General features: G+C 42.1%; 1 protein-coding gene across 1 annotated transcript in view; it reads left to right on the forward strand.

Moving 5' to 3' along the window:
- PARN (poly(A)-specific ribonuclease) overlaps positions 1-13,617 on the forward strand; it is a 153,469-nt gene that overhangs the window by 45,964 nt on the left and 93,888 nt on the right. The window contains exons 15-18 of the mRNA XM_040356872.1: positions 4,540-4,582; positions 7,480-7,555; positions 12,855-12,965; positions 13,047-13,116. Of these exons, the coding sequence (XP_040212806.1) occupies positions 4,540-4,582; positions 7,480-7,555; positions 12,855-12,965; positions 13,047-13,116 (300 nt within the window). The remainder of the gene's footprint in view (positions 1-4,539; positions 4,583-7,479; positions 7,556-12,854; positions 12,966-13,046; positions 13,117-13,617) is intronic.

Here is a 13,617-nt window from a genome sequence, read left to right on the forward strand (position 1 = left end):
TTTGTAATGGGCAGTGCTCTTAAGATGTGTTTGAGTTTTGTGAAAAATTCTGCCCCCATCTTGACAGCACTGCCCATCATTACAAAATACGCCCCCTTCTGTTGCCATACGCCCCTCATACGCGGCCATCATGAACAAGTCCGCCCCTTGCAAACTTTCACAAGCATTGGGAACGTATTCCAATGTTCAGCGTTTTTGGCGGCTTTGTACTATACAAGAGATGCACATGCACTGTACAGGGTGGGCATTATTAGACAAAGGGCATTTCTTGTCAGAACACCGGCCTACATTTTACCATGATGGAATGCACTACCTCACTTAAGAACCCCCCACTGTATATGTACGTCCTCTTTTTAAACATGGATATCTCAGTAACGGCAGCAGCTGCTGCCACAACTGAGATATCCATGTTTTCAGCGGGCGGCCGTGTAAACGATAACGGCGGTCTCCGCGGCGGATTCGCCGCGAGATCGCCGTTATCGGTGGCGGGAGAGGGCCCCCCCCCCTCCCGCCGCTTTTCCGCGCCCTCCGCCGCTTACCGGAGCCGTCGGTAGCGGCGGAGGAGATCCGATGCTGCCGCCTGGAGAGTGAGGACTTGAGTGAGGGCAAGATGGCCCCCACCCGTCCTCATGGCTCTGCTGGGCGGAAGTGACGTCAAAACGTCAGTCCCGCCCAGCCTCTTAAAGAGACAATTTTTTTTCTGTCATTTTTTTAAATGACAAATTTTCCTTTTTTTTTTTTTTTTTTTGCATTTAAGCCTAAATATGAGATCTGAGGTCTTTTTGACCCCAGATCTCATATTTAAGAGGACCTGTCATGCTTTTTTCTATTACAAGGGATGTTTACATTCCTTGTAATAGGAATAAAAGTGATCATTTTTTTTTTTTTTATATTTTAGTGTAAAAAATAATAAAAATTAATAAAATTAAATAAGAAAACAAAAAAATTTTTTTTTTAAAGCGCCCCGTCCTGACGAGCTCGCGCGCAGAAGCGAACGCATACGCGAGTAGCGCCCGCATATGAAAACGGTGTTCAAATCACACAAGTGAGGTATCGCCGCGATCATTAGAGCGAGAGCAATAATTATAGCCCTAGAGCTACTCTGTAGCTCAAAAAATGCAACTTATAGAATTTTTTAAGGGTAAAAGTTTGACGCCATGCCACGAGCGGGCGCAATTTTAAAGCGTGACATGTTGGGTATCATTTTACTCGGCGTAACATTATCTTTCACAATATATAAAAAAAATTGGGCCAAATTTATTGTCTTATTTTTTAATTCAAAAAAGTGAATTTTTTCCAAAAAAAGTGCGCTTGTAAGACTGCTGCGCAAATACGGTGTGACAAAGTATTGCGATGACCGCCATTTTATTCTCTAGGGTGTTAGAAAAAAAAAATATATAATGTTTGGGGGTTTTAAGTAATTTTCTAGCAGAAAAAACTGTTTTAGTCTTGCAAACACCAAATCTGAAAAACACCTGAGGTCTTTAAGTGGTTAATACTTCATGAGTATCTGCATTTAAAATAATTTTTTCCTGTATTTAACTTTTTTTTTTTTTAACTGAAGCGCAAGATATTTCTACTATTGCCTAATGACAGTTCAGGACTTCTGGTGTTTCAGAGCCGGCACCCCCCGTTCCCCCTAACCAAGAGGCTCATTTGACAGCCAGCTATTTGTAAAAGCCCTTCCAGAATCATTCACAGCACCCTCAGAACCACTGGGCAATGGTTGTGGGAAAGAAGCCCTTGTCCCTATCCAACATGGGGACAAAGTGCTTTGCCAGGGTGCCCACCCATTGTGTGTTTCTTTTGTATTTCGTTTACATTCTGTGGTCAGTGGGAGAATCCCAGCTGACAGCAGTTGAGTCATTGTTTGTGAAGGATGTGGTGGGTGTTGGCTCCTTACCAACCAGAAAGTTTTCATTAAAGCGGGGTTCTTAATTTCATAATTTTTAATTTTTATTTTTTGCACGCTAAAATGACATTAAATAGTCCCTAAAAACATATAGCTCCCCAATCGTTCCAGAAATCATTGCAAACACTTGCCTTATATCCTGCAGCTCATGTTGTGGCCGTTTCTATCATATGTGTGGGCATGTGAAGCCCAGTTCCTTTTTCTTCCTGGTTTTCAGGGAGAGGTGCATTCTGGGTGATTTTTAGGCACAGTAATGCCCAGAGACTCCCAGGAGGCAGTGGGGTCTTGGGACAGGCAGTTGAACCACCTAGGACCAGAAACTAGGCAGATTATGAAATCTGCCTAGTAACAGCCAGATAGAAGTGAGTACAAGTTTTATTTTTTCTTTTTTTTTTTTTTTTCTTTTTTTTCTCACATTTAAGGCAAGCTGTTAATAGAAAGTTCATTTTTAGGGTGGAACTCCGCTTTAAAGAATGTGTGGCTAGACCATGTCTTTTTTGTTTTCTTTTTATTTAAAATAAAGTTTGTTTTTGTGAATTGCTTCCCTAGGTTTATGTGCCATCTACCAAATCCTCTATTTTTGGGGTAAATACTGCATAAACCTATAGTGAATTGAGCTTTTCCATATCGCATGCGATTATTTGGGTATGTGACCCAAATATTGCATGCGATATCCTTTAATGAATTGTACCAATAGCTGACTTGGCTATTGATGCAAAAAATTACACCATTTAGTCAGTTGGGGCAATTCCACTGTAAATTAATGGTTGCTAAATTGACCATTGCTATAAATTGTGGCTGAATGTCAAGGACATGAGCTTTTATAGAACAAGTTCACCTTTTGTAACATGTGAAATGTTCTGCCCTTGGGATTGAACCTATAACATGTTACGGCAACTGCACCCATTCTCCTCTTCATCCCAATGACAGCGGGTGAGAATCTTTTCTGGGTGCCTGCTGTCACTGTTTGAAAAAAAACTATTTAATTCTTTCACAGTCCTCTGTGAATGGCAAACTAAAAGTCCTGAAAGCCTTTGCCACTGGCAGCTTGTAGTTTCAATGAACTACATGGCACTGGTAGTTGATTCCAGTCAGTGTTTGTTTACCTGGCAGTATGAATTACAAGCAGATATACACTAGTCTGCAGGAGTCCTGCAACTCTTTCTAGGCTCCTAGTATAAAAATGTGTGTGTGTGTGTGTGTGTGTGTGTGTGTGTGTGTGTTTTTTTTTTTTTTTTTTTTTTTGTCAATTAATCCTTTAACCACTTAAGGACCGCCTCCTGCACATATACTTCGGCAGAATGGCACGGCTGGGCACAGGCACGTACAGGTACGTCGCCTTTAAGAACCCAGCCGTGGGTCGCACGCCGCGGTCCGAAGCTCCGTGGCCGCGGGACCTGCAGACAGTCGCGCCGGTGTCCCGCGATCAGTCACAGGAGCTGAAGTGTGTGTGTGTGTGTGTGTGTGTGTGTGTGTGTGTGAAAACGTACCTTCCCCGTTCTTCACTGTGGCACTGTCATTAATCGTCTGTTCCCTGATATAGGGAAAGACGATCAATGACGTCACACGTCCAGCCCCGCCCCCCTACAGTTTGAAACGCATATGAGGTCACACATAACCCCTACAGCACCCCCTAGTGGTTAACACCTAAACTGCAATTGGCATTTTCACAGTAATCAATGCATTTTTATAGCATTTTTTGCTGTGAAAATTACGGTGGTCCCAAAAATGTGTCAATTGTCTGATGTGTCCGCCATAATGTCGCAGTCACGAAAAAAATCGCTGATCGCCACCATTAGTAGTAAAAAAAATGTATTAACAAAATGCCATAAAACGAACCCCTATTTTGTAAACGCTATAAATTTTGCGCAAACCAATCGTTAAACGCTTATTGCAATTTTATTTTATTTTTTTTACCAAAAAATAGGTTAGAATACGTATCGGCTTAAACTGAGGGAAAAAATTATTTTTTTTTATATCTCTTTTGGGGATATTTATTATAGCAAAAAGTAAATATTGATTTTTTTTTTTTTCAAAATTGTCGCTCTATTTTTGTTTATAGCGCAAAAAATAAAAAACGCAGAGGTGATCAAATACCACCAAAAGAAAGCTCCTTTGTGGAGAAAAAAAAGGACGCCAATTTTGTTTGGGAGCCACGTCGCACGACCGCGCAATTGTCAGTTAAAGCGACGCACTGCTGAATCGCAAAAAGGGGCAAGGTCCTTAACCTGCATATTGGTCCGCGTCTTAAGTGGTTAATGACTTTGCCAGGTGGAAGCAGTTCTGCTCTTGTGCAAGGTTTGTGCCGTGGCAGTGAAATGGGTTAAACTGATGTACAGAAACATGTTAGTTCTGCCAGAAATCCAGTGAACTCCCAAACTCCTGTTTTGAGCCAATACGGTGCCTCTGCTACACTGAATAAACTACAGAATGCTATCATTATGTTAGAGATGAGAATAATGTTCAAGCTAAGAATTGAAGGAGGGGGGGGGCAGGGGTTTCTGTAGTTCCACAGAATAAAACTGTGCATGGCTGATTTTTTTTAATTTATTCCAATTCAGTTTTCAGACCTTGGTTTTTGCAGTAATTTTTCCTTACATTTTTAAGTAAGCTAATCTGTCTTTCAGAGTCCTGGATACCAAGCTTATGGCAACTACACAACCTTTTAAGGTAACATTCCAATATTTTAGTGCTTGTATCCTTTGTTTTACGGACTATTTGCCTCTAATATATAGTTGAGGAGCTGAAGCAAATATGAACTAGAAGTATCAATGGCAATTGTGCTTGAATGCCTGTCCTGTTGAATCCACAAATTTGTTTTAAAGTAATCCCTTCCAAAATGTACAAATTAAGTAAAGGAAGATTGTAAAGGATTTCCATTTCTCATGTCCTAGTGATGGGGGATCACTGAGAAAAGTCTTTATAGATCGCAAGGGTGCAGGTTTCTACTTTTTTTTTTTTTTTTTGCATTAGACCCTCCCTTCTGCCCCAGTGACGTAGGCTAGCAGAACTGAAACTTTTTTTTGCATTAGGGATACAGTTGGCAAAGAGTGTACAAAATCACACGCCATGAAAGTCATCCCCTTAAAGTTAATCAAAGTAGCCAAATTTGACACGGTCCTCAACTTGAGCCACAACCCACTGGTGCATGTCGCCCCATTTAGGCCTTTTTCGTAGCCCAATTAGGGTGAAGTGCTTCAGAGGGGCTTGATGGGGATTTTCATGGTGTGATTTTGTACTAGTCTATGCTATATGTACTGAGCTAGATGAGCATTTTCTTTGCCACCCAGAGTGGTAGAGAACCTGAGAAGCAAGCTTGGATCTTGGATCAGTGCAGTTTTGTCTGCTAACTTGCAGTGATGCTATCAACAGGGTTTAACCTTACCAGTTAGAATGCTTGGTAACCCTGCCTTGAAGGGGGGGTTACATAAAGTCTTCAGGCATTTTCTGTTATGAAGGAATGACAGGAGCAGTGCCAATCGAAGTGTAGCAATGGAACAACAGACTTTATTAAAAAAAAAAAAAAAAAATGCACTCACTAGAACGTGGAGAATATTGGCACATCAAATGGTAACAGCCATGCTGTGTGCACAGATCCAGAGTTGCACCTGTGGAGCACAGTGGCATTACACCCTGCAGGTGGTTTCTGGAGTTCTGGACTGGATGGCGGAGGCGCAGGGGGAAGCCATCGCAATGTTCTCTGGATGCAACAGAGGCTGTATCTGTGCATGCTTTGGGAGCATGTGTTCTTCTGACAAAGGATGACACCCCACTCCACAGCTTCAACTCTGATCTCTGCACACAGCATGCCTGTTACCATTTGATGTGCCTATTTAATCCACGCTGTAGTCAGTGTTACCTTGTTAATAAAGTTTGTACCATTGCTACACTTGGATTGGCGCTGCTTCTCTCTCCTTCTCTTCCTATATATGCAGAGTCTCTTCTGCTCTCAAACTGGCTGCCTAATAAGTGTGACAAAGGGATTTTCCCCCCCTGTGGGTACAACCCAGGACTAATGTACCATTACATTCAATGAGAAGTTGTCCTTATCCTTTCTTCTCTGGTTAATGTGCTTAGTACATACTGGGGACTATTTGCTAAAGGCAGTCGCTTTTGATCTGAGGGGGACATGCTAGCAATAAAATTTTTGATTGGATGATAAAATCAGCAGAGCTTCCCATTTAGATCTACAGCGACTGCACTACAAAGTGCACCTTCAAGTGCAAAGTGGATTTTCCAGGACCTTTAATGTGCTTCTTGAGCCCACTCATTTGTTGCCTTGGCTGTGTCTTTTGGGTCATTGTCGTCATGCTGGCATACCCATCTGTAACCCATTTTTAAATGCCCTGACTGGGGGAAGGAGGTTCTCGCCCAAGATTTGATGGTACATGGCCCCATCCATCGTCCCTTTTTGATAGTGAAGTTTTGCTGTCTCCTTGGCAGAAAAATACCTCCAAAGCATAATGTTTCCATTTCCATGTTTGACGGTGGGGATGGTGTTTTTTTGGTCATGAGCAACATGCTTCCTCCTCCAAACCAAGCGAGTTGAGTTGATGCCAAAGAGCTCTCTTTTGGTCTCATCTGACCACAACACTTTCACCCAGTTCTCTGAATCATTCAGATATTAATTAGCAAACTTCAGACCGGCCTGTGCAGGTACACCTTGTGAGCGCTGCAGGCTTTTCAGCGTGTTACCAATTGTTTTCTTGGTGACTGGGCCCAGCTGCTATGAGATCATTGAGAGGTTCTCCTGTGTAGTTCTGGGCTAATTTCTCACTGTTCTTATGATCCTTGAAACTCCTTGAGGTGAGGTCTTGCATGGAGCCCCAGATCGCTGGAGATTGACAGTTTGTGTTTCTTCCCTTTGCGAATGGTTCCACCAACTGTTGTCAACTGCTCACCAAGCTGCTTGGCGATGGTCTTGTAGTCCATTCCAGCCTTGTGTAGGTCTGCAGTCTTTTTCTTGACTTCCTTGGACAGCTCTTTGGTCCTGGCCATTGTGGAGAGATTAGAAACGAATTGCTTAAAGTTCTGTGGACAGGTGTTTCTACACAGGTAACATACTGAGATTAGGAGCATTTCCTTTAAGAGTGCTTCTCATCTCAGCTTATTGCCTGTATAGAAGACACTTCAGAAAGATGAACTGAAATTTCAAATCCCCCATACCACTACGTGATTTGTTTGGGTACGGACAGCTCATCATGAAGGTAGTGGGGTGGGTAGGGTGCACGATGTTCACTTAATTTATTTTATTTTTTTCTGAGAAGATGGACTAAACCTTAAGTCTCAGGGTTTTTTCTCCAACCCTCTAATCTATTCCCAAACCAAAAGGGGTAGCTGACCCACCTTGGATCTTAAAGCCTTAAATGTCCTCATTTGGGTTAACAGAAATTGCATGGGATACGTACTTGCATGTCCCCATTTTCCAGCACATAATCATGATCTGTTTTGCTGTGGACTACATCCACATGATGGCAGCCGAGCAGACCCAATACAGGAGTTGGCTATAACGTTGAGCAGTGTTCATCTGGAATTAATTGTTCTTCTCCCTTTTTATGTACACCTAGGAAATTATTTATAACACATCCCTTGCTGAATTGGAAAAGAGATTAAAAGAGGCTCCTTTCAAACCTCCTAAAGTTGGTAAGAATTCAAGAACCAGTTGGCGTCTTTCAACTGTACCTATTAAAATATGTAATTGGCTTGTGTTTAATAAACTGCATTTTCAATAACTGAGCTCAGCAAGATTTCAGAAAACCATTAAGTTTATTTATGGTGTATAAGCACTGAGCTTTCTTTTTAGGGGATATGATGGCTGTGAATGCACAACACTGTCTTTACAGCAGTTTTTCAATTTACTTATGGGTAGTATTTTTATATATTACGGTATAGTGCTTCTTATGACAGTCTGATATGTTGTAGAAATGTATATTGCGGTGTGGTTGCAGCTTGTCACTGTACATGACTACACATTAAAGGGAAACTCCTTGTGGATCTTTTTTGTTAAGGCAACATTGTCTACTTTTGGTGTTGGTTACTTTATTCTGTAGAAGCTGGTGAAGTATGTTTCAGGGCCGCCTTGGCTCCAATTTTTTTATTTTTTTAAAAGTAATCTTTTCTTGTATCAGGCTACCCACACAGGGGGTTTCATACATTATTTAATGCAAAAACTGCCTTCTGAGAATATTTCACATTGGGCTGGAGACAGTTTCTCAACTCCAGTCCTCAAGGCACCCCAACAGGTAATGTTTTCAGGATTTCTTTCAGATGAGAAATGGCTGTGGTAATTTAAGGCAGTGAAACTGATCAAATCACCTGTGCAAAATATGGAAAGCATGACATGTTTGGTTTGCTTGAGGATTCGAGTTGAGAAACGCTGGGCTAGAAAGCTCCCAGCCTACAGTACAGACTCCCATTCCAACACAATATGGGTTTGATTTACTAAAACTGCAAACTGCAAAATCTGGTGCAGCTCTGCATAAAAAACAATTTTTGTCAAAGCCTAATTGAACAAGCTGAAGTTGGCACCTGATTACCATGCACAGCTGCACCAGATTTTGCACTCCAGTTTTAGTAAATCGACCCCAATGTTTTCACACGTTGCTTTGCTCCTGCAAATCCAAAAGTGCTGGCATTGTTGGTGCAGGCACACATGTTCCTTGTGTCTCCTGTGTTCTGAGAATGATGCAGCCCTGAAAGGAGAAGTCCAGCCAAAGCTTGTTTGGCTGCACTTCTCTTATGGATCACAGGAGTGCAGTTCGTTTTGCACTCCTGTGGCATGTTTTTTCAGCGGAGAGTGGGCTGAAGTCTGCTCTCTGCTGACATCGCTGCTGTCAGTCCAGACTCTGTGTCATCACGACCCCACAGTTGGGATCCACCAGATCCCTGGACTGACGCCTAGCTCAGCCTCTCGGTAAACCACTGAGGGCCTGAGCCAGCTGCCCCCTCCACAGCTCAGTGCTCCAATGAGCAAGGAGGGGTCAAAGGGCTCTGACAGTCTACAGCTCTCTGCTCACGAAGCTATGAACACCGAGCGATCGCTGGTGTTTAATCGCTCAGCTCTTGGTGTAGAGGCGTCGGGACCGATGCAGTATTGGTTCACTTGGGTAAGTAGTATTAAAAAAATAATAATCCCGGACTACCTTGAACCAGTCAGCCCCAGACTAAAAGGGCTATGTGCTGATTGTCCCTAACCCAGGGCTGAAGGCTTCATCCTACGCAATACCCTGACCAGTATATATCCAAGCTGGAGACTGAAGGGCCAGTTCTGTCCTAGTGAGACACACATCATATTTGAGCATTTAAAATGTATGTGCTATGGCTTTAATGCCTTATTGCAATGTTTAGGGAAGAAGGGGAACTGTAAAGCCACACATTGCTGCAAGTCCGGTGTAAGGAAGTGTTAACAGCCTCAGCCTGGGCTTCAACCAGGTCATGCCCTTAAAGCATTTTGTTCCATCCCTGGAGCTTGGTGAAATGCATCTTTGAATTGAATACAATAGCAAAGGTATGGAACAGCAAGCTTACAATTAATGTAAAACTCGTACTGTATACATTTTTAACACTTTCATGACCACAAGTAATACCAAGACCAAATTTAACAGTATGATGTTAACTTGCCTGCCAAATGTTAACATGAAGTTAACGTCTGTCATGAAGGTTACTGATTTGACAAAACAAGTAGTACCTTCGCAGACAATATATGAAGTAGAACAGTGTGGAGGTGTGTGACGGCGTTCATCATTTTCTGGAGAGCGATGTGGAGGTTAGGAGTGCAGCGTGTAAGACGGCAGGCAGTGTGTGCAGTGAAGTATGGTGGGTATGACAGTGGACAGTAAACGAAAGGAATGTTGACTCTGGCAATATGTGCATAAAGTGTGCAGTGTATGGCAGCAGGAAGTATATGCAGTAGAGTGTGGAATGTATTACAGGCTGGAAATGCGTGCATGAGAGTATGGAAGGGTTATTAGTGGGGAGTGGAGTAAAGTGGGTATGACTATGACATTTGCTGTAGGAGAAGCCCAAAGGTATTAAGCGACATGACGCTTGTGGAAGGTATGACAGTACTTGGACTAGGTTATTGGTACCCCTACAGTTCATTGAAATAATTCATTCCTCCCTGAAAAGTGGTGAAAACATTTAACCCATTTTATACCTGCATGCTTCTGGTCTGTCAGAGTAAGACAAAGTGTAAAAAGATAAATTGCTTATTCTGTGAAATGATTCTAAAATTGCCTGAACACATTTGTTAGTACTTTAACATTATCCCCACATTATCCATGACTAAGCACTGAAATATTGTGAAACGCGTCGGCTGTCCCTTCCTTTTGCTGTTTTGTGATGCATGCCCATTTTTACCAATAAAGACAACTTTTGAAGTTTCCTTGGAGTGCGGCTGTCCATCCCTTTTTTTTTTTTTTTTTTTTTAAACTCTACATTTGCCTTGTGCATTGCCAGCAAATTCCTGAGAAGTTCCTAAAATTGCATACAAGATCCACCTGGAGCTGTGACTCCCTTCCTGATGATCGCAGATAAGGTCCAAAATGTTTTAATACAAAAAAGCATTACAAAAAGTGCAACGTTTCGAGGCCACGCAGGACCTCTTCGTCAGGCAAGTAATTGATTACTTGCTTGATGAAGAGGTCCTGCGTGTCCTCAATGTTGCACTTTTTGTAATGCCTTTTTTGTATTCATTTTTTGGACGTTATCTGCGATCCATGGTGTGCTGGCGAATATTTTTTGTTTGATGGTTCCAGTGCCCAGCTGGTGATCGTTTCAGCACCAACCTTCTTTCCACGAGCCATTTTCAAAGTCCAGGAACGTGTGCGATTAGAATATTGACTAGAACAGATGTCAAGAGACCCCAAAATGTGGCTTCTTGGCATGGAATGTGGTGGAGTTTGGAGTCTAATTCAGAGGAGGTTATGGTGGGATATGGGGCTAGACTTTTTTTTTTTTGCTGGGGATAATGTGAACCAGAAATGTGCCAGTGGAGTGGAGACTACTTTTGGAGACCACACTGACATTTTGCATTGTTCCCTGAAAAAAATGAGGGCTTTATCACAGGTATGCTGAAGGCAAGGTTCTGAGGGATAAGGCACATGCATTGGGCACTGAGGCATTATTACACATGTGCTTTAGGGATTGACTGCTAAGGAATAAATGCACATTTACTGGGACCTGAGGAAAAAACACAAGCAGAAAAGTAGGTGCTTAGAGGTCACGTTGGAAACATATGTGAATGGTGCACAAACGTATGTTTCCATGTACACCCTCATCGAGATCGATTGTTCAGATCATTGGATTTTAAATGATTGTGATCTATTCCGAGAACTTCCCACCTGCAATCTGCACATTCAGATGCGTTTCCAATTTACTTTAATGGAATCCTGTCAATTGAGTAATGGAACGCTCACCACTTGTATGTTGTGTGTGGTGTCTGTCTATCTTAAATGTGCCGTGATCAATGCTAGCGTTGCCAAAACAAGTTAGTCGTTTGCTTTTAATGAACCATATTTTAATATACTTCAGAAGGTATTCCAGAGGGGCCGTCTCCATGCATTTTGCCTGAGCTATTCTACATGAATGTGTGGGAGGACATCCGAGCCTGAGCACCTGGGAAGGAACAGCCAACCTTTTACTGAATGAATAGAAATTCTCCTCGATCAGAGTGCCGTTTTTTTTCATGTTGTAGCTCTGTGTAGGTGGTGCCTCAAGTATTCTAAGAGTTCAATGGAGTAGCATAATGTCCACCTGGAAACTATTTGTCCTTGTGGGGAACTGTGATAGTGTCAGGCTGCTCCTATAATTGGGTCAGAGGGGGTCCATCGGAACAAGTACAAGTCATGCTACTCCATTGGAATCCACCAAAGATCCAATGGTCCCTGTAGTAAACCGTAAAAAAAACACTTTCCTTCTGATCTGATAATGGATCAAGGCAAATCCAGCTTGTGTAAATACCAAAAACGGAAGATCGCAGAATTGGTTAAAAATGATACATTTATTGGAGTACATTGGGGATTAGAAAAAAAATCAACCTTCATAATGGCCTCCATGCTGGAGCATTGGTGTGATGCTGTATCTGTCTGGCATCAGTTCTAAGACTGAGACCTGAGCATTTGCATGTTAGTCTTCTCAGAACTTGCATGTTTTCTCCAGTATGCATCAGACTCCACAGCAAGGGCACAGGATCAAGATGACAGAGAACCTGAGCGCTGTCTACCAGAGGTAGGCAGAAGATGCACCGAGTCATAAAGGGATCAAACAGGTGGTGTTGAGGTCTGAGAGCACACTTGGATGAGATGGGGAGAGGGTAGTGTGGCTGGCAGGCAACATGTTTCCGGGATACACCCCCTTTTTCAAGCCTGAGAAAGGGGTGTGTGTTCAAACAAGTTATCTGCCTGCTACCCCACTTTCTCCCCTGTATCATTCATGCACTACTTTTTTTTTTTTTTTTTTTTTCTTGACAACTGAAAGACCAAATATATTCAGAGCCAATAGGCAGTCTCCTTATCACCTGGGACATGCCTCAATAGGGACCTGCTAACTCTCCTGTATACCAGTACTATTTTTTTTTCTCTTTACTGCTTTTTCTTGGTTGAATACCTGTTGGATGATTTGCTCCATTTATAAATCTTATTATCACTTCTGTTCCCACAAAACTTGGATTTACAATTCTTAAATAAAAGTATGAACATTTCCCCCCCCCCAAGCCTAAATATGGCTGCAGAATAGTTGCCATCCCTTGGTGTTTTCTAGTTCTGATAGTCCCAGTGATTTCCTTCTACTGCCAACCGAGCACTGTGGCATCAGAACAACCAATATGCCACGTTGTTAGAACTCTGTATAGTCGCATGTGTAATTGACTGGGACTGGCTTTATATAGCAAGTGTCTTATAAAACTGCAAACTTATTTTTATAATAAGTCCTATGTTTCTATTAGACAGTGATGAAGGCTTTCCAAGCTACAACACAAGCTCAGAGCAACTACATGAAGCTGGTTATGATGCCTACATCACAGGACTGTGCTTTGTATCAATGGCAAACTACCTAGGTAAGTTGCCAGATTATCATGTTTCCTTGTTTTGTCATTCTATACAGTTTCAACTTGAACTAATGCATGCTCTCTCATCAGGTTCGTTTTTGAGTCCACCAAAAGGGCACATATCGGCCAAATCAAATCTCATCGGTCCATTTTTTAACAAGTGAGTGCTTGAAAACAAGTAACTTTAATACCTACATTAAGTAAATTAATCTAGACTTACGAACAGTTATTCTAATAGGCATTAGTTCTGACAGTCTAGTGTTTTCAAAACTGTATTGCTGGTGATTTGCCCTTGATGGAGGTAGTACACACCAGAAGATTGAGTCTAAGGCTTGCATCTTATGAAATACTGAGGTTCTAGTTACAGATAAGTCGATGTAATACTCACAAGATGACATACTCAGGACAGCATCAGCTGGTGGTAAGCATTAGCTGTCTAAAGCCCCATACACACTATTAGATTTTCTGCAGCTTTTTGTCTTCAGATTTACCAAGACTGTGTAGTGCAAGAGCCGGCTTGATTGCGTACAAACCTCAGATTTACCAAAACCTTATAATATGAAGGCAAAAGTCTGCAGAAAATCGAATAGTGTGTATGGGGATTAAGCCTAAAGGTGCCATTTTCAGAATGGTGGCATTCCATTGTTTTCTTTGGAGTGTT

Source organism: Rana temporaria, chromosome 6 (genome assembly GCF_905171775.1).
Source record: "Rana temporaria chromosome 6, aRanTem1.1, whole genome shotgun sequence".
In the NCBI taxonomy this organism is placed as follows: Eukaryota; Metazoa; Chordata; class Amphibia; order Anura; family Ranidae; genus Rana; species Rana temporaria.